The sequence below is a fragment of the Lemur catta genome, chromosome 5, assembly GCF_020740605.2.
Source record: "Lemur catta isolate mLemCat1 chromosome 5, mLemCat1.pri, whole genome shotgun sequence".
NCBI classification, from domain to species: Eukaryota; Metazoa; Chordata; class Mammalia; order Primates; family Lemuridae; genus Lemur; species Lemur catta.
The window spans coordinates 93,761,207-93,783,991 of NC_059132.1; the positions used below are offsets into that span (position 1 = coordinate 93,761,207).

Sequence of the window (22,785 nt, forward strand, 5' to 3'; positions counted from 1 at the left end):
GCCACGGCACTCTAGCCCCGGCAACAGAGCGAGACTCTGTCTCAAGGAAAAAAAAAAAAAGAAAGGCTGATGGGGAGGCAAAGCCATTGGCCACATTAAGGTTCTAGAAAGCTTTGAGATGGCAACGACAAAGAACAGGAATGGACTATAGGACAGCAGTAAAAATAGGTATTTGGAAAATCAATTACAGGACACAGAACAGTCAACCCAATCCCTTTATCTAAGAAGATAAGCTATAAAATCTCCTCCCAACCAAAGTTCAAGAACTGCTTTCTAAAGGTAGTAAAAGATTGCCAAGGGAGGGCTTGTGTTTTAGGTGTTAGGCCTACAGAGAGATTAAACACATCCTGGTATTAGTCTGAACCTCTAGAACAGAGATGAGGGGCAGAAAAGAAAAGGTAATTTCACCAATGAATGAAATACACTAAGAAATTCTACTTCTCAGAGAAAAGTACTCCTTAGTTTAGCTATTGTGGAAATCCAGAAACAGTATGTCTATTCTCTGAGTAGGTCTAGAAGTCCAAGTCCACAGGACCTTTTCACTTACCCAGAGTGTGCAAACACACCTCACATCTAACAACATGGTCCTCTGGATGAACAGATCTACAAGGTCACAAAAGAAAACTGTACCAATTTACTAATACCATCAACCCAAAATCACCAGATATCAAGGAATAAACAACATTCCAATAAAGAAAGATTTCAATACACAAAAAAAATTGAAGGAAATAATGACAGTATCAGAAGAGAACAACAGTAGTGACATGATCAATCAAGGAGGTCCAACATCAGATGAAAGTTAAAAAAAGGGAACATTAGTCTCCCCCAAATGAAGGACATGAATATTCAGCACAATAAATATAGACCTACACCAAAGCATACATATCATCTTGAAATTTCAAGAATAAGGACAAAGAAAACATCCTAAAATCCTTGAAAAAAAAAAAAGGGACTTGATACTAAGAATCTGCAGGGACTGAATTTCACAAGAGAAAAACTAAAACTAAGACAATAGAAAAATGCTTTTAGAATTCTGCAGAAAAATGATATCAAACCAAGATTTCTATACCCACTCTAGAATGTTTTTTAAAATGATATTTTTTTTAAAGTACATTGACACCATTGTCAGTAAACTAACCTCCCTCCAGATATCTCTGAAATTATTTAGACCCCCAGAACCTAGAGAGCCATGTTCCCTCCAGGCGAGATCTTCATTCTGTAGCATCAGAACACTGCGCAATTTCAGACGTACCAGCATTCTTTGGCCATAAAACTAAAAGGTCCTAGACTCTATACAGTTCTCATTAAACTTTTAAAACCAGATAGCATCATCAATTTTCTGGCCCTTCACAGTACAATCCTTCTGTAATACTTACCCTTTCAAAAGTTTTATTTCATCAAATTGAAGATAACATCAATTTTAGGATGAATTATTCTTTTACATAGCACTGAAAAAGCTGTTGAAATATGGAGATTTTAAATGTGGAGGGAAAAAGGTAAATCTCAGAAAGGATACGTTACAAATTTTTGTCTTTGACTCTAAGACACTATCCTCTTTAGTTAACTATGTGTACAATGACAAAATCATAAAAATTGCTTAGGATCTTTTGAAATTCTTGTTTTTTAAACAGGCATTTTAGGCATTTAAAATGCATCCTGAGGGGGAAGAAACCTCATGTGGTAACCCTTAAGTACACTATGTCCAACTACTATTGCTAATTAGCAAGTTACCTTTGATCAGGGTTTCTCAAACTCAGCACTACTTGACTTTTTGCATCTGATGATTCTTTGTTGTGTTTGAGGGGAGGGAGGGCTGTCCTGTGCAGTGCAGGATGGCCAGCATCCCTGGCCTCCACGCACTAGATACCTACAACAGTAGCACTCTCCCAGTTGTAACAACCAAAAATGTTTCTTCACATTGCCAAATGTTTCCTGAGGAGGCAAAATCTCAATATTCCCCATCCTCTCCAGTGGAGAACCACTCTTAAATCCTTCATGCTTTCTTTCTCCATGGTTTGATCTCAGGGATAAAGAGCCCTGTTCATAAAAGTCTTCAAAATTATATTATTCTTCATCCTTCCCACACCTAGGCCCAATATTTTCAGTTACCTTTTCCTTATATAGAGTTTACTTTTAATATTTGAATCATTTGAGTGGCACTCTTTCCAAGTTTATTTTTAGTAAACTTCTTGAGGTAATTATATATTCACATACAGTTGTAGATTTCATGTATCCTGGTCCTCCAATGTTAATAACTTGCAAAACTATGGTACAATATCACAAACAAGACACTGTCATCGATATAAATCAATCTTACATTTCCCCAGCTTTACTTATACTCACTTGTGATCTAGGATCAAAGCAATTCTATCACATATGTAAGTTTGTGCCTCTACCACCAGACAAAAATGCAAAGCAGTTCCACCACAAGGCTATCCTGTTGCCCTTTTTGTAACCATACTCATCTCACTTCCTCGTGTACCCCCAAGAAGTCAATTCTCTTTTCTTTTCTTTCTGTCCATTAAATCAACTAAACATACATATAAAACCTAATATATGCCCTAAGAACCTGGTAAATAATTAACAAGAGTATAACTTCAAAATTTAGTTTTTCAACTTTCTTGAAACTGAAATATTACTTAGGTTTAGTCACAAGTAAAAAGACCAAGTCAAAAATTCTTAAATCATGTCCAGAAATAAAAGATAAACTTTAAAAACTGATACAGTATAACTTATCTTCCTCTTAGAGTAACCCATTAAGTTTCTACTGAAGGACAACAATACCAATTTTTACAATTTTTAAAACTTTTCCAAATTTTACATAATTACCCAACAAATAGAAAATGGACTGATCTTACATTCCACCCCGGGTATATCACACTTCATTTACCTTTAATTTCACTGGGGCTGGACAATGTCTCTTTTTTACTTCAATCCAAGGTTCTGAGTCCAAGTCAGGCAAACTAGTAGATAAACCTCTAGACATTGCTTGAAGATTACTTGTTTCACTATTTTTCTTTGGGCTCAATGGGCTTCCAATTCTTGGAGAATTTGGGGCAGACTCTAAAATTTTAAATTAGTTCTACAGTTAAAATAATAATGGTTTTTCTTATAAAATACATTTCATTTTTTCCTTAACTTGGGCTTGATCTTTCTTTTCACAAAAACATAATAAATTAATCTCAATTATAACCTTCCCAGTAATTTTCAAACCTGGAGAGCTTGTTAAGATTTACTCAAAAGTGAAGCTACTGAATAAAAGGCATGTCACCAATCCTTACACAGACCATCACATTCATTCAAACTTCAAGAATATCAATGTGAGTCACTTCTTAATTATGACAGTACAACTATTTAGGAGTCAAGTTCTCTGCAAAATTTTAGTTTAAAATCTATAAATTATAATGAAATTATGGAATCTCAATTGCTATTAAGCCATAGTTAAGCTAAATGCATATTCTATTCAAGGTAAAATTAATCCCTCACTGTTCTAATAGGATCTAAAGTAGCCATTACTCCTTTACATTTCCTTTGCTTAACAAGATTTGTCTATATGCAATAAATGCACTATACTTAATGCATAATGCATTACTACTTTGGTCATACTGAATACTGTAAAGAGAATGTTACATCACAAAAGTATGCAGCCCTGGCAATAACATTTAAAGCGTTTAAAGGTGGAATTTAAAAAGGCTTCCTCTACAGTATCACTTCTGCAGGCTTAATTTTAATCAAAATAATTATATACTCTATAAAATAAAATTTGTTCCCCTTGTAAATTTTTTTTTAAGTCAAGGAATATTTAAATGTTTTAAGTTGTATTCATCTTCAGGTCTGAAGATGCAATATGGGGCTGAGTGTCATAGCTCACATCTGTCATCCCAGCACTTTGGGGACCAAGGCAGGATCACTTGAGCCCAGGAGTTTGAGACTGGCCTGGGCAACATAGCGAGACCCCATCTCTACAAAAATATAAATAAATTAGAAAAAGATGCAATACGGACTTGATCTGGACAAAAGATGTTTTTAAAAAATAGTGTAACATGTTTTAAACCTCAAATATACACAATAAAATTTATTTTTTAAAAATGTATACTGTAAAATTCTAATCATTTATTCCTCAAAGTCAATTCATTGAAAATATTGCAAAGTTGAATGTTATATGCAGAAAGTCGAAAGAAATTGACACCAACAATCTTTTTATTTACTAAATGAAAGGCACATTTCAAGAATGTGTTTAAGAAGTGTTCCTCCAAGATTTTGCTTTCATTTACATGCTAAAATCAGATGGCTTTAGTATTTATTACCTGACATATGGATCCAACCTGGATTCAACCAGATTATTTTATTACTTTCAAAAGAGGTATATTGTTTCATAACAGAAAAAACTCTAGAATTGTGCTGTTCAATACAGTAGGCACTAGCTATATGCAGTTACTGAGCACATGAAATTGTGGCTAGTCCTGAAACATGCTCAGGACAAGTGTAAAACAGATCAGATTTCAAAGATCTGGTACTCAGCTCCCCTAGAAAACTGTACCATAAATTTTTACATTTAGCATATGTTGGAGTAACACTTGGATATACTGAGTTAAATTAAAATATCTATTCAAAATACTAAAATTAATTTCATCTATTTTTTTCACAGGGTAACTAGATAACTGCAGAACAAATAAAAGCCTCCTTCCTTTAAAAAAATTTCATCTGTTTTATAACTTTAAGACTACTAAAATTTTTGGAATCATACATAAGGCTCACATATTTCTATTGCACACTGCTGCTCTACAACTTTCTAAATTAATAGTACATATATCACCAATTCATTCACAAAAGTAGTAAAAGTGAAATACAGGATTTAGACAATTTGATTTTAACACTGATAGTCTAAAGTTATGGGAATGGGAAAAACATTAACTACAGAGAACCCTATTTTCTAATCTATAGTTCATATAGTGAATACAACTTTAAAAGTAGACTAAGAACCACTATCTAGTAACTGTTTAGGGATTGACTCAGTTCCTTATACAACTATTGTGAAAATTAATTACTATGCATAGTTCATGTACAATTGGTAAGAAAAGGCTGGGTGTGGTAGCTGATGCCTGTAATCCTAGCACTCTGGGAGGCCAAGGTGGGAGGATTGCTTTAGCTCAGGAGTTCGAGACCAGCCTGAGCAAGAGTGAGACCCCATCTCTACTAATAATAGAAAAATAAGCCGGGTATGGTGGTATGTGCCTGTAGTCCCAGCCACTTCGGGGGCTGAGGCAAGAGGATCACTTGAGCCCAGGAGTTTGAAGTTGCAGTGAGCTATGATGACACTACTGCACTCTAGCCCAGGGTGAAAGAGCGAGACTGTCTCAAAAAAGAAATAAAAAATGCTTAGAACAGCTCCTGGCACGTTGGAGGAAAAGCAGTAGCTACTATTTTTAATACAGAAATTTAACCTTTTAATACCCACTAAATACTTTTTGTTTTTATAGAGACAGGTCTCTGTACGTTATCCAGTCTGGCCTCGAATTCCTGGGCTCAAGTGATCCTCCTGCCTCAGCCTCCTGAGTAGTTGGGCTACAGGTATGCATCATTGTGCCCAGCTAACAGTTTATTAAATAGTCAACTGTAAATGTTCTTTAAACTTGAATTATGCTTCTACCATAAAGTGTTTCACTATATTCACAACACATGTACTTAGAAATGGAATAAAATTAAAACACCAAAGAATTTGAGTAAGAAAATTTAAAACAGTCTTAGAACAAGACTTTTAAAGATGTTAACCTTATAGTAATTAAGCTATACATATGCTCTGTATGGTTTTCTGCACCTGTATTTTCATTTACAATGAAAAGGTTTCAAACCGCAAATACGTAAAAAAAAATTAAGGGTAATAGGAAGCCCTTAATCTTCCAAGATGAAACGAGTGTAAAGGATTTGGATTATGTGACATTAAATTTAGACCAAAAAAAATTTAGATACATACTTTAACACTTAAGTTATAATTGGTGAGAACATAGAAAATTTGTCTTTCTTTGCTAGTTTTATTAAGTAAAAATTATCTACTTGACCCTCCAAAGATAAACCACTGTATACACACCTAGCATAACTTTTTCCACCACTTTGGGAGAATCACAGCTCTGGTTAATCGGGTTTCTTTAAAAAGGATTACATATTTTACGTGTGGCACTTTCAAGAATATTTCTACATATCAAGTTTTCAAAGGAAGTCCCCACAGTTTATTCAATAACCATTAGATCTTCTTATCACACATTTTTTAAAGGGCCAAAACTAAACACCAAGACGATAAGGTATCTGACTTCTCAATTTTGATGAATGAAATCTTTTAAGAGTTGACACTGCAGTACCATATCCACAGCACTGCAAAATGCCTGTTTCAAAAGTAACCTTACCATGCCCATAATCAACATTTTGTGGTGCATAAAGGTCTTATGCTCGGTGCAAATGTCAACCCATGTTAGAAAGTTCAACCTTCAGAGGAACAAAATAGGAATTTTAATTTCTTTGATGAAGACGACCAATTACATTAAAATATTTTACCACACAAATCCCTCAGAAAGTATACATTAAGGGTTATTTTTAAATTTTAAGATTTTCTAGTTTGAAATTAAAATGATACGAATAAAAGTTTCACTACTTTTCTCTACTCAAAGGTACACATAAAGACAGTGTATGCTTCCTATCCCATATTTCCACTTTAAATTTTTTTTTAAGAAACAGGGTCTAACTCTGTCACCCAGGGTGGAGTACAGTGGTGTGATCACAGCTCACTGCAACCTTGAACTCCTGGGCTCAAGTAATCCTCCCATCTCAGCTTCCCGAGTAACTGGGACTACAGGTACACGCTACCACACCCAGCTAATTATTATTGTTTTATTTATTTATTTTTTTTTTACAGAGACAGGGTCTCGCTATGTTATCCAGGCTGGTCTCAAACTCCTGGCCTCAACCAATCCTCCCACCTGGCCTCCCAAAAGTGCTGGGATTATATGCATAAGGCCACCACACGTGGCCTCCACTTCAAATTTTTGGTGACATACAGTAGTATCTCCACTGACTTTAGGAAACTATGCTTTCTTATCAGAAGGGAATTAAGGTCAGAAATTTGAGAATTCATGAGAAAAGATGATTTATATATTTATTCCTATGATCTAGTGTGAATGAGTATAATTCTAAGTACATTCAATTTTTATTTATTAACCATCTAGTTTCTGGTATATAATCTAAAGGATCTAAAATTTATGACATTTGAATATACACTGACTTGTTTCAGGTAATATGTATGGGTATGCAGCTAAGTATATATTAAAAAACACAAAAGTGTACAAGATATGATTTTATTCTTATAATTTTATTAATAATGCATAAGTAGTTAATGGGCAGGGATTACCAACTTGAATGACCTATCTTAACTATCCTGTAGAAAAGGTATTTTCTATTTTGTTCACCTTAATGCCTGTTCATAAACTGGCTAAAAAGTATCATCTTGGACCCAAGTTTATACAATAAATAAATCTAACTTATACAATCAACTATTATATCTTTAAAATAAAAAACTAAAACAACATCAGTTTTCTTCAACTTTTAAAACACCTGTCCAAGTTGCTTGCTGGGATAGAAGCAGAGGGCTGACAAACATGAAATAAAAATATTTGTCAGACTGTCCATCATCAATGCTTTATTGATGGAAAGGTCTCCCATATTGATGTATCAAAAATACATTTCCAAGAGTAAAAGAAAAAAATATCCTCATTCATTTCTTAAATTTCTTACCCTTTACATGTCCACATTAATAAATCTTATAGTCCATGGGAAACATTATGACAACATGTAAGTTATGCAATGTACACTGAAGGACAAATCAAATAGCAAAGTACTTAACAATCTGGAAAATGCTACTCAGTCCTCTCTTTTCTGCTTTATTGATCTGGACACAAGTACATAAGCCTGGAAAAAAAAGACAAACTCTTGCAGTATTTCCAGAATAATAATAATTAACTTTCCCACCGTGAATAAAAGTAGCCCACGCATCCCAGGCCAATTACACAGAAATGGGCAGCTCCTATAAAAACAATAGCAGTCCTCTGGTCTGTCTCTCATCAACATCATCGCAAAGGTGGTTATCTCCATGGTAGTGTTGGCCCAACCTCCTCCACAAGGAGTTAGAGTAGACATTCTTGCACAGAAGACAGTCTGGTCACTTTCATTTCTGCAGCACGATTTGTTCCAATATTTATAATGCCATTTCAGTGAGTCACCTATTCCACTGCATATTCCGATCAAATGACATCCAAGAGCATCAGTAGATCATCACCCTGACTGAAAAAAGTTTAAGCACACATTTTTTCCCAAGAGGGAATGTCTTAAAAATGATCCAGGAAAAAAATCTTAACATTAAAGCAGATTTTGGAAATTCTAAACATAACCAGATTAAAGAGAACCCCAATTCTGCTTTACAATGTAGGTCACCTCATCTTTTCAAGACAAAGTTGAAGCACATTGGTAACAAAATTAAAGGAAGCCCACTTTTAAGTAGAAGACTTTTAGACTAATACAATTTTACAAGGGGAAAACTGGCATTATGTATTTATAGCCATTTAGTAAAATTAAAAGAAGATAGGTAGAAACACCATAAATGACAAGGTACACATATAATTTAAGAACAAGAAACATAAGAGAGCATTAACTTATAGCTCTGTGTGGGAGGCAATATGAATAGAATTTGGAGCATCAAGTCATTTATTTATCATAAATTTTCCTACTAAATCTAAATAAACTAAAAAAAGGATAGACAAATTGGACCAAATACCCTACTGTTATGTTGTTTGTTCTAGAAGAAAAGCTGTTACCTGTATGTGAATAAAAGGCTTGGCCTGGTACAAACTCTGGACAATCAATCAGTTGAGAGAAGTCCGTTTGTGGCACATTAGGTGGAGGAGGACCTGGAATTGGCCATTTTTCTGGTTCTATCTTTTTTCTCATTTTCTCATCCACAATTTCTACTTCTGTGCTATCTTTCAGTGCCTATCAATAGAAATTGAGCTATTAGAACTTTCATTCAAAAAGTTTTCATTACATGTTCTATACTTCTAATAATCTAAAAATTATAAAATCTGAAATTGGCAGACTGATTTGTAGTTAATGGTTCTAAAAATATCCATAAATTAACCATTTACAAAGAACAATTTTTAAAGGCATTTGCCTCTGTAAAGTAACAAATATCCTGATTTCTCACTGACTTAATTTGCAGATGATTATATTTTCAAAATTAGAATAGTCATTTAAGGATTACTACATCAACTAGAAGTGACTTTTACTATCATTTAAGCTTTATTGTCAACTTTTTCTCTTTCATATTTCCTTTTGTCTTCCCTTAAAATATCACCAAATAAAATTTAGGCATTTTGTTATTATTGTAATAACTACCATTATTGAGTAATAAATACTATATGCACACATAATTCCTAACACCCCCATAAGAGTTATTACCCCTATATTATAGATGAGGAAACTGAGGTTCAAAGAAATAAACTTAATAAAATATCACAGATCTAATGAGAGAACACCAGGATTCAAACCATTCATTATTTGTCTACAACTAAATGTCTTAGCAATTAGGCTATGGTACCTCCCACAAATAATGTGCTATAACTTAAGGATAAAATGAAACTAGACCAAATTTCTTCAAAATGAAGCCAGGGGTAGTGACTCACACCTGTAATCTCAGCACTTTGAGAAGCTGAGGCAAGAGGATCACTTGAGGTCAGGAGTTCAAGACCAGCCTGAGCAACAGAGCAAGACCCATCTCTACAAAAAACTTAAAAATTAGCCAGGTGTGGTGGTGCACACCTGTAGTCCTAGCTACTCAGGAGGCTAAGTCAGGAGGACCCCATGAGCCCACAAGTTGGAGGTCGCAGTGAGCTGTGATTGTACCACTGCATTCCACTCTAAGTGACAGAGTGAAAACCCTGTCTCAAAAACTAAAATTAAAAGCTTTAACTTTTTAACTTCTAACAGAAATTCAGGAGTAATCACCTTTTAGAAGTTAAGATACATATAAAATACATATGAGAACTCAACATGCATAGTTATATTTCTATTAACTTATAAAAATTAAAACACTATATTTTAGTTGGAGAACATGCTATATATGTATTACTTTAAGAACATTACATTTGTATGCCCTTAATATTTCTACATTACTTAATCAAGTTATATTTTCCATAATTGGACATTATTTTAAAATTAGGATTAGAATTGCTATTAAAAGGAACGCCTTTGAGAAGGGCATATGAAATAGGGAATGGAGAAAGGGAAGAATCGTATGGTGATGGGTTTAAATCAGTGGTATCTATATATTTTTCCTGACATATTTTCCTCTTTTTATTAACTAAAGGACCAAGAAGCAATGACACCCCAGTGGCAAACACTATGCCCAGCATCCACATCATGCAACAACATGGATGAATTTCAAAAACTTTAGAAACGAAAAGAACAACATGGATGAATTTCAAAAACTTTAGAAACGAAAAGAACTCGGAGGCAGAAGAAATCTATTTACGCAAATGCCAAAACCAGGCAAAACTAATTTATGGTATCAGAATCAGAAAAGTGGCTGGAGAAGGTAAATAGAATTGGCTGGAAAGGGCCATATGAATGAAGTTTTTAGAATAATGGAAATATTCTATATATCTTACTTGGGTTGGGGCTTATTTGAAAAATAATTTTTAAAACTCACACCAAATACCTAAGATCACTGTGTTTTACAGTGTGTTATCTATGTGTGAATCTAAAAAACCAAAAATACAACTTGAAACTTTCCTATGTGTTTAAATTTTTCAAAATAAACTTGTGAAGAAAGACTGTCAATGTTGGCTGGAATATGGAGCAAGTCAAACTCTTAACAGTGGTAGTTTTAATTGGTTCAATACTTTAGAAAAATGTTTAGCAGCAACTATAAAAGCTAAGCATATATATCCTGTTACCCACCAATTTCACAGGAAAACAGATGGTTATTATGTCCACCCCAAAATATGTGGAATAATATGTTCATAGCAGCATCAGAGACCCAAACTGGAAAAAAAAATCCAACTATGTCTATCAATAGGAGCACAGAAAAATAAATTGTGTTATATTTATTCAATGGAATAATACCCTAAAATAGAAAATAAACAACTGCTACACACCAACAACATGGATAATTCTCACAGAAATAATGTCAGGAAAAAAGACAGACATAAAGAGTACATAACACATAACTCCATTTATGTGAAGCTCAAAAACATTTGAGAAACCTCTGAAATGCAGTTATCCTTGGGGAGACCAGTGGTACTGACTAGAAGGTTCAGAAGGGAGCTTGCTTGGGTATTGAAAATGTTCTATATCTTGATCTGGATGGCAGCTGTACAGGTGTATGCATAAGAAAAAATTCATCATCTGTAATCTTATGATTTATAATATACAGTGTATAAATTAAGCCTCAATTTAAAAGAAAACATTTAAAGAAAAACTTGTAGGATGAAAATTCAAAAGTTCTTTATGTATAGCTATTGAAGGAGCTTTTAGGATCCTCTTTTTATAAAAAAATTTTTAAAGAGGAAGAGGGATAACACTGTATGTAGTATAATATCCTAGCATTTGATTATATAAACTATTTCAGGAGGAATATACAAGAAAAAACTAACACAGATTACAACCAAGGAAGGTAACTTATTCACTGATGGTAAAGATGGGAAGAAAGTTTTTCACTATGTACCATAAGGAATTTTGAATTTTAAGGAATTTATTCCCTATTTACAAAAACAACAAATTTAAAAAGAAAATAGAACAGGAAGTGAAGGATTCATCATTCAGGCCTTTAAAGGATCATACAGAAACTATACCATGCACAAAATTAAGGTAAAGACCTAGACAATACAGAGCTACACATAATTTTATTAAAACCAAGCCCTGTTAATCCTAGTCTCCTAAGCAATGAGTTACTATGTACAAGAATATTTTTCCATACATGAGGTTTTATCTATTAGTTTTGATCCTTCTCCTAATGATATAGACCTATTATTATGAATAACTACCAATGCTGGAACACAGCATTGTACAGATGTTGCATCTTTAGTGCCTGCTAGAGAATGACTTGCATGTGCAAAGACCTGCAGATAAAAAGAAAGAAGCACAAATTTTGAGAAACCACAATTTCAGTCCATTTAGAAAATAAGGTTTGAGATAAGAGTAACAGGGACAGTTCTTTCTAAGGCCAGTATTATATTAATTACTCCTCTCAATGCTCCTTCTCTATTATAGCCTAAGTATTATTTGCCCTACTTTAACAAGAAAATTGAAGCATGAAGAGGTTAAATATTAATAACTTGCACAGTTACACAACTGGTAAGCTACAGGACTAGGATCAACTGGATCTAACAAAAGGAAGACACATAACTTTCAGTTATGGGTAAGAAATCAAGAATGCAGTAAGCTGAAAGAAAATAAACGGGAGGGAAGAAACAGATTCAACAAGTTTGGCTGCGTAGACATACTCAACCAGGACAGAGATGAGTGTCAGCTGAAGTATTTTACTCCTCTTAACAGTTTTTTCAAGAAAGAAAAGACTTGAGCACATTCAAATGCATGTGGGAAAAAGCTGACAGAAATGAAATGAATGAAGATAAAAGCAGTAATCAATAGAAAAATATCCTTGAGGCTAACAGTAATAGCAAATGCTTATTTAGAGCTTGATATATGTGCCAGATACTGTCATTACCACAGTTCATCCCCATGACAACCCTAGGAAGTATATATTACTCTTGCAGGACACACTGCCCAAGGTCACAGAGCTACAAGTGACATGTTCTGAGGTCCATGATCTTGATGTTTACATTGCAAAGCCTAATGAAGCCTTACCTTCTTATTAGAAAAAGGATACCTTTCTCACTATTACAAATGGTAGGTGAATAATGTTATGTGAATGCAGACTTCTGCTCTTCTAAATTGCTATTGCTTATGTGTTTCCGCTTTTCACAAGGTACTATTTCTTACTGTATCATCAGCTACTATATATATATCAACGCTAACTACAATAGCATTGTACCCAAAACTTCCTTCTAAAAATCATTCCTTAACTTACTGCTAAAGGTTTGGAAGCAGATAATCAGTGATCTCAAAATTGTGCTTAAGAACTTAATAGGACTACAAACAGACAAAGGAAGCATACAATAATGCAATTACAACCAGATTCCTACAAATGCAGAGAGACTGGGAAAAACTGGCGATAACTTCATAGAAAATGACAGCTGAGTTGGATTTTTGCTACAGCATGCTGGCAGCAGTTAATAAACTCATTCTGACTGGGCACAGTGGCTCATGCCTGTAATCCTAGCACTCTGGTGGGCTGAGGCGGGAGGCTTGAGCTCAGGAGTTTGAGACCAGCCTGAGCAAGAGCGAGATCCTGTCTCTAACTAAAAATAGAAAAATTAGCTGGGTGTCATGCTATATGCCTATTAATTCCAGCTACTTGGGAAGCTGAGGTAGGAGGATCGCTTGAGCCCAGGAGTCTGAGGTTGTAGAGAGCTGTGATGGCGCCACTGCACTCTACCCAGGGCGACACAGCAAGACTCCATTTCCGAGAAAAAAAAAAGAAGAAACCCTCATTCTACTATCAATAATAGTCATATTTTGACCCAAGAATAAACCTTGCAGAAAAAAGTTGTTTTTAGATTACAGTATAGAAACTTATGTAAATAGTTATCCGCAGTGCTTCCTTCGGCAGCACATACACTAAAAATGGAATGATACTGAGAAGATTAGCATGGCCCCTGCACAAGGATGTCATGCAAATTCATGAAGCATTCCATAATTTTTGACCAGGAACACAATGGCAACAACAAAAATTAATAAATGGAGTTTGATTAAACTAAAAAGCTTCTGCACAGCTAAGAAACTAATCAAAAGAGCAAACAGACAACCTACAGAATGGGAGAAAATATTTGCAAGCTACACGTCTGATAAGGGGCTAATATCCAGAATTTACAAAGAACTCAACCAAATCAGCAAGAAAACAAAAACCCTATTAAAAAATGGGCAAAACATGAACAGAAGCTTCTCAAAAGAAAACAGACAAATGGCCAAGAAACATATGAAAAAATGCTCAATGTCACTAATCATCAGGGAAATGCAAATTAAAACCACAATGAGACATCACCTTACCCCAGTTATTAAAAAGTCCAAAAACAATAGACTTGCTGGCATGGATGCTGGTATGGATGCAGAGAGAAAGGAATGCTTAATACACTGTTGGTAGGACTGCAAATCAGTACAACCTCTACAGAAAACAGTAGGGAGATTCCTTAGAGAACTAAAAGTAGACCTACCATTCAACCCCGCAATCCCACTATCGGGTATCTACCCAAAGGAAAAGATGACTTTTCATCAGAAAGACACCTGGTACTCGAATGTTTATTGCAGCACAATTTACAATTGCAAAGATGTGGACTTAACCCAAGTGCCCATCAATTCATGCATGGATTAATAAAATGTAGTATACGTATACCATGGAGTACCACTCAGCCATTAAAAAAAGATGAATTAATACCTTTTGCAATAATCTGGATGGAACTGGAGATCATTCTCCTAAATGAAGTATCTCAAGAATGGACAAACACCACTATGTACTCACTATTAAATTGGAGCTAACTGATGAGCACACATGTGCACAGAGGGAAGTAAAACTCAGTGGAAATCAACAGTGGGGGGGAGGGGCACGGAGGGAAGGAGCAAAAACCTACCTAATGGGTACAATGAACACTATTTGGGTGATAGGCACACCTATAGCCAGGACTCGAGCATTACAGAAACAATCCACGTAACCTAAAACATTTGTACCCCCTTAATATTTTGAAATAAAAGAAAAATAGTTACCTATAAATAAACAAATGCAATAATGACATTGGTTGAAATAATTATTTTCATAAAGCATTATTAATCACATAGCAAAAAATCATTATTTCATGTTGTTTTGAAAACCTGGATTTTCCTATTGCTGGTTTTTAAAACACAAAGCATGCATGTGTTCAAAAACTTGCTATTCAAAGAAGCCTGTTAAGAAAATGAAAAGACAAGACAAAGACTGGGGAAAAATATTTGTAAAATACACATAAAGCACTTGTATCCAGAATAAAGAACTCTTATAATTAATTTTTAAAAAACACTTCAATTAAGAAATGGACAAAAGATTTGAGCAGACAATTGAACAAATAAGGTATATAGGTGACCATGAAAAGATGCTCAACAGCATTAGTTACTAGGAAAATGCAAATTAAAACCACAATGGGAAACTACTATATATCTGTTACTCAAAAAACTGACAATGTCAAGCGCCAATGAGGCTGTGGAATAACAAGTTTCACACATAATGGTGGAAATGCAAAATTGTAAAGCCTGTTTGAACAAAAGGTTGGCAGTTTCTCATAAAGATAAATATATACTTATTATACTTTCTCGAGATCACAAGCCTGGATACTTAACCAACAGAAATAAAAACATATGCCTACACAAAGACCTTTATGTTTTACTCATAATCTCCAAAAACTGAAAACAATCTGAATGCCCACCAACAAATGAATGGATAAACTGTACATCTTATGGAGTACTAGCCGTCAATATGAAAGAACTACTGCCACATGCAACAACATAGATGAATTTCAAAAGCACTGTGCTAAGTGAAAGAAATCAGAAACAAAAGAATACAACCTCTAAGATTTATTTATACGATATTCTGGAGAAATCAAAATTATAGGGACATAAAGCAGATCAGCAGTTGCTAAGGGCTGTGTGTAGGGAAATAAACTGGCTATACAGGGTAAATTTGATTATATATGTAGCAAACAAAAAGAAAACCAAAAATGTTGAAAGCATTTCTAGAAACAGGACAAGAGATTTAATGAAAGCAGTAAAATGACAAACGGAAAGACTTTTAAATTAGCTGTTCTGTAGCACATGAGAAATTCTCAAAATTTTAATAAATGGGAATACATGCTATTTTACAGCAACCTGAATAAATTTAAAGGACCAAGAATGCTCAAAAAGATTCAAGTTTGAAGGATCAGGTTTAAAACAGGTGGTAACATCATTAGCAATTATTTGATGGGTTTCCAGTGTTAGACATTTATTTAGGTTTTACAAAATAGAGAAAAACCATGAGATGCTGTTTGAGCCTTAGGCAATTACAGATTGTCTATTTTTGTTTTTTTCTTTTAATTTTTTGTAATACTTTGTTTTTAAGAGAAGTTTTAGGTTCACAGGAAAATTGAGGGAAAAGTACAGATTGTTTTTTAAATGGAGTCCATTAACATATTCAGTTCCCTCACCATGGGAACCACCCTGCACCTTGGGATTCTTCAGAGTCCTCACCAGCAAGAAGGTTCTCACCAGATATGCCTCCTCAACCTTGGACATCCCAGCCTCTAGAACTATAGGACTCCTCATCTTGAGCCAGTGTATATCCCAACAGGCATAGAAATGGAACCCCTTTACCCAGACTCCAAGGAATATACTGTAGTTTATCTAGCTGAACATGGTAGGCACATAATGAGACATGTTGCTGTAAAATATAATTTGGTACCTGGGTTAATCTCTTAGTTATATTTGTTTTGCTGTTTATAATAGAAATTTAATAATTACCTCTAAGATGAGATTAAGGTTTGTAGTGAGAGCCTGAACACGGTGAAAACCAGCAACCAGGGAAATAGGCAAGAAACCTTGTTCATCCATCTTTCTCCGAAGAAAGAAGTCCCGTTCCAAGTTTTCTACACTGAAGTAATATTCACTAAAAAGAAAAATAATACAAATTTCATCCATTTATTCAGTAGGAAATAAAAATGTCTATTGCTTACACATCAACTGCTATGAAAAATTTTAATTTTGTTAATGATATCATCTAGGTCTAATACAACATAGACAGGGTAAATGTAAAAAATAACAGCAAAAAACCCTACTGAATTATAATTTCTCTTATACACGAGTAGAAAACTATGAAATACTCATTATTTCCAAAAAAACTAATATTGACTTTGATTTAGATCAGCTTCACTAAGTATAAAGAATTAAGCAGCTCATTTTACTTTAAAATAGTTCAATAATTGATTTTTAAAAAATGAGTCAATTAAGCAAAAATTTTCACTACCAAGCCACTTCTACTTGCTTCACTTAAACAATAAATAACAAAGCTAAACATGTCAGCATAGCGCCTTCCAACTTTTTCCTAATCATTGTGAAGAATGGTATACCAGAAGTATCCTTTATCAAATTTATAGTTTGTTTTCTAAACTGACAAAGTACTGACATGGTAACCAGCACAATGCTTAGTTAAAAACTTAGTGAACACATGGGCAGGAACACAATTATATTTTTGAATGATTCAAGTTCTTCTCTTTTTTGATGAACATGCTATAAGATATTAAGAATGAACAGAATAAATCTGAATATCAATGACACTATGAGGTACGTGGGAGAATACAGAAAAGGCTTAGATATCTGTTTTCTAGAAAAGTACAGACCCACTTAAATTTTTTCAAAGAGAAATGTAAATGGATAAACTGTCAGCATGATCAATTACTACAAATCCCAAGATACAAAACATACAGAATACATTTAATAGCCTTTGAGAAATGAATGTGTCTATTATAGCCTCCACATAGAAAAATGATAACGGGATTTTAAAGAAACAGCCACACAAATAGGAAAAAATGTAGGAAAAAACAAAAGAAATACATGACATCAAGGATGGTATGACCTACGGTTTAATAATCCTACAGTATTTCCAAATCACAGAGAAAGTTTTCAAAGATGAGTGGCAAGTTCCAAGAAAGCAAACCAGCTCATATTTTTGGGTGTAAAATTTAGTAACTAAAGATACTCTTTAAGTATTAGGCCAAATTCTAACTTTAAAAAAATTAGGCACCTATAACTGAAAACTGGTTTTGACCTACGTCTTGCTGGTGGGGGAAAAAAAAAAAATCACCTGATTTTAAGAATATAGACATCCAAATTTTCCTTTATAGTCTGTTATTTCTGACTATCAGAACGCAAAGCTTCTTCAGAGATTACTAACACTAGAAAATCATTTACTCTTCTTAAACACTGAAGAAAATAATGTAAGTCTTGAAGAAAGGAACATTCTGATTGTTGTTACACCTCAAAAGCCCTATTCGTAGTGTCAGGCATGTGGTAAGCCCACAACACACACGTTGAAATTCTAAAATTTCAGACATTAAGACATTTGATTTAGTCACAAGTTCTTTGATGCTGAGATACAAACTTCCCTGGATCAATGATGAGCTGCCTTTTTAATGTAGTACTTTGTAAAAACTACAGTATCTAAATAAATTCATAAATCACCCTATTACCTAGAGTATACATATTTTAAAACTTCTAATGGGCTGGAAACATACCAATTTCTAAATCTGAATACCAAGAGAGATTGTCCCAGCTAGAAATAATCAAGATCTTAAAATTTTAACATTCTGTCATCAAAAACAAATTTTCACTAAAAATGATTTTGAAAAAAGAACTCAACTGTTCTGAATGCATTTAAGCCTCTCACTTTGAAATACATTTAGCATCATTTTTCCACAAGAGTAAGAAAACTTTAAGTGACTTCTCAAAAAGAAAAATCAAAATCCTAATCAATCAGCCTATCTATATATTAGAAACCCAGTAATACAAAATCAAGAGCATGATGCCTCAAAGCCAAATCTCCACTAATCAAAGTATGGTAACAAAAACAAGCCATCTTTAAACCTGGTGCTCTCCTAGCATTTGCCAAAAACCCTAGTGCTAAAGCAATAACAAAAAAAAAAAAAGGAGGCATGACCAATGCCATGTCTGACATTTTGCTCAGTGTTCTAGAGGACATTATCATGTCCTACCTTAGAAGCTCTGGATTCTACACTGCATGATCAGAAAATTTTGTCAACACTGAAGTAGCTCTGCTCCTCCCTCACTTGAATGAACACAATGGAGGCCGATTTTCCTGACATGGAGTTGCATGTCCATTGTCAGGTCTCAGAAGGCACCTGGCAGCAAGAGTTACAAAAAAGACAGGAATAGTGGTATGAAGTTGACAGCCACATGCCAGGCACTTTCTGCCCATAAAAAGACCCTTTTCTTCAGTGTTTGCATCAACTGTAACAAAAGAAGCAAGAACAAAATAAACAAGTTGTTCTGCATTGTAAGCCAATCAAATCTACCATGAAGCGCCTGGCAGATGCTGATGAAGAAATTATTTTCTAGTAACAGAGTAGGGTCCATTTTCTTTCTTAAAGATAGACGTTTTGAAAATGCTTAGGCGCTTTCAAAAATAGCCCTTTTCCTTCACTTTGTAAGGACAGGAAAAAGAATTCAAATTTTAGCAAATTGGTTATGCAAATCACTTGGGAACATTTCTTTCTTACCACTATATAAACACACTATATAAATATGCAAAATACCCTATATAAAGTACTAATATGCACAGGGTTTTTTTCTTAAAGACAAAGAACTAATACTCTCCTGACTTCGCATTCAGTACCCAGAAAGCAACTACTACGAAAACTAGACTAAGAAGTCTGAAGTAAAAGATTAGGTAGTCCCCTTTAATATGTGTCACAAAGAAAGAACTTAAAAAATAAACACCAAACTTAGAATTCAGAAGACAATTGCTAAAAAGAAAGTCAAAAGATATCTACCACCATTTGTCATTTATGTTTACTTGTAAATTTTAACATACATATCTATTTGCAAATAATGAGCCAAATTTCACTTGTTCAATTTCAAATATATATAGAAGTTTTACATTCTTATGTCTACTAGATTTACTCATATTATGCAATGACATTTTAACTAATGTCCTTTAAGGAGAAAAATATCTAAACAGTAAAGAAAGCAGGAGACTTCTATAAATATAAACCAAATATAAAATTTTTAAAAATACTTAACCTATTTTGCTCATATTTCCTAAAACAATAATAAATATTAACATTCTCCAACTTTTACTAATAAATAGCTTAGAAAATGCATTATAACATTCACTCTTGATGACATTAAAGTTTGATATTGCTACAGATTTTACTATCCCATCTGCTTACGTCTGACATCCACTTACATTTGACGCTTAATATATTCTTTAAGCAATGCTTCTTCCACAGGATACACCTGTACGCCTGTACCATCATCATAGTAATACATCATACTGGTATTAAGTTCTGTTTGAAATGGTTGATCAGTCCTTTCACCATGTTCTCGATAACCATATGAATAATCAAAGTTCACTTGATGTGAATAAAGAAAAAGAAAGGTGATCACAAATTAAAAAATAGTTACTACAAATAAAGAAAAATCCAAAGTGAAGTACATCAAGAAGTAACAAACCTAAAACTATCTTTATTGACAGACCAAAAAATTAGTTAAAATATAATATAGGACAATATGAAAAACTAACAGGGCTTGCTCACTTTTTTCAAAGTTCATCTAACTTAACAAAACAAAAAAATCATGTCATACATCGAGGATTTCCTCTGCCTCGTCCTCTTCCCCGTCCTCGGCCTCTTCCTCGGCCTCTAAAGGAACCTTGGATATTACCACCCTCGCTTCTCACACTGGAAACTTCATCTTGATCATCTCTCTTTTCTCTATCTCTTCTCCAACCTTTTAAAAATAAAAATATTTTTATATATTCCAATTTGCAAGTAAAATAACAGGATTATTTTTATGAAAGCATAGTAACCACCCTCCCCCACTTTGTAACTAATTGATAGTAGCCAGGAAGTCTTCAGATGTGTTCAAACTTAAGAGATTCAATAGGAACTTGTCAGAAATGTCTCTAGAATAAAACAGGGCCCAAAAAGTATTAGCATAAAAAGAAGACATTCTAACAAGTAAAATAACATATTAGAAAGATAAAGAGATCTTTTGCCAAGATTGTACTATTAAAGATTCAAGAAGTTCCAAGGATGAGTTTGCACTATATAAAACCCCTAAAAAATACTTTTCACAAAACGTTCAAGGATGGCTCTATTTTAGTAAACAACACTTCTTTTAAAGAAAAAAGGAAATGAAAACACAAAACAAATTAGGAGAAGATACCTGAAGCAAAATATAGAAATCATATCCAGAATACATGTAAGGACTCATACTGTTTTTCTCATGCACAAAACACACACATGAACACATACACACAAAAGCACTCAATAAGAAAAACACCTAAAAGACAAGCAGAGCAAATGAAGAAATGCAGATGGCCAATAAACATAGAAAATGGTGCTCAGCCTCACTGGCCATGAGAAATGCAAATTAAGACAACGAAAGTCTTCAATCTACCCAAGTATAACAAACATTTTAAAGTCTGCAATATCAAATGTTGGAAAGAAAGGTAGAACATTTTGTACACTGTTAGTGAGAGTGAAAACAGGTACATCCACTTTGAAAATCATTTTGGAATAATCTAATAAATGTGAAGATATGCAAATCATAGAGACAAGGTTTCTCACCATTAGCACTTTAGACTCTGGTGTGGGGGGCTGTCCTGTGTACCATAGGATGTTTAGCATTATCTATGATCTCTACCCAACAGATGCCAGTAGCATCTACTAACCACCCTCCTAATCCCCCAGCTGTGACAAGCAGTAGTATCTCCAGACAATGTAGAATGTCCCCTAGGGGGAAAAAATTCAACCCTATTGAGAACAAACATTGCCCCAGATTTTGTAATTCTATCCTCGATGCTTATCTTAAAACAGTCTTTTTCAAACATCTCTGCCTCACTCTAAAGTTAAGTCTTACATCATAACACAGTACATTTATAAAAATTTTCATAATTTAACATGCATCATAAAAATTTACTATGTGAAGCACTCGATCATTTTTAAAACCTGATTATGACCCAATATACTGATTTCTTAACCCACTCATGGATTATAGTTTACAATCTGAAAAAAATTACCCTAGAGAGCGTCTTGTACTTGTGTACTAGAAAATATGCATTAAAATGTTCCTGGTAGTATTTTAATATCAAAAAAACTAGAAACAATCCAAATGTCCACAAACAGAACAGATTTTATCAAATAGTCAAATATCCATTTGGGAGTGGGGGTAGAGGTGGAGAATGAATTACAGCAATACAACCAAGATGCATAAATCCAAGAAAATTAGACTAAGTAAAAAAAAAAAAAAAAAAATTCCTGCCAAGGAATGTCAACGCACAGTAATTTCAAAATATGGAAAAACCCAAAACATTCAAGTTCATTTTTTCTGAAAAGGTAGACAAATACAATGAAATTACAGAAGGCACAGAGGGAAATTTAAAGATAATAGTAACATACATTTCTCAAACAGGGTGGTAAGTTTCCAGTGTTCATTACATTGCTGTTCTTTACAACTTTACATATTTTTTCTTATATATTCAATATTTAATAAGAAAAAATGTTTAATTATGAGTATCCATTATTTTTAAAATAAAACTTTAAAATGACATCTGAGAAACAATGGAACAAAAGGCAAAAAGTATCTTAATTTTTCTATAGACAAGTTTTAATAAATTTCTTTTTTAGAGATGGGGGTCTCACTGTGTTGCCCAGGCTGCAGTGCAGTGGCTATTCACAGACCCAATTATTGTACCCTACAGCCTCAAACTACTGGGCTCAAGTAATCCTCCTGCCTCAGCCTCCAGAGTAGATGGGACTACAGGTTCATGCCACCATACCTGGCTAAGTTTTATAATTTTAAGGTCATGTCTTGAGCACAATTGAGAAA

At 34.0% G+C, this 22,785-nt stretch overlaps 1 protein-coding gene and 1 non-coding gene across 2 annotated transcripts in view; one reads left to right on the plus strand and one right to left on the minus strand.

Moving 5' to 3' along the window:
• Positions 1 to 22,785, minus strand: part of LARP1B (La ribonucleoprotein 1B) — a 94,893-nt gene that overhangs the window by 55,474 nt on the left and 16,634 nt on the right. The window contains 5 exon segments of the mRNA XM_045552296.1: positions 2,891 to 3,063; positions 8,859 to 9,033; positions 16,681 to 16,825; positions 20,141 to 20,306; positions 20,539 to 20,682. Coding sequence (XP_045408252.1) covers positions 2,891 to 3,063; positions 8,859 to 9,033; positions 16,681 to 16,825; positions 20,141 to 20,306; positions 20,539 to 20,682 — 803 coding nt within the window.
• LOC123638970 lies at positions 13,756 to 13,862 on the plus strand. Its single transcript, XR_006735540.1, has one exon. It is a non-coding gene; the product is annotated as a U6 spliceosomal RNA (small nuclear RNA).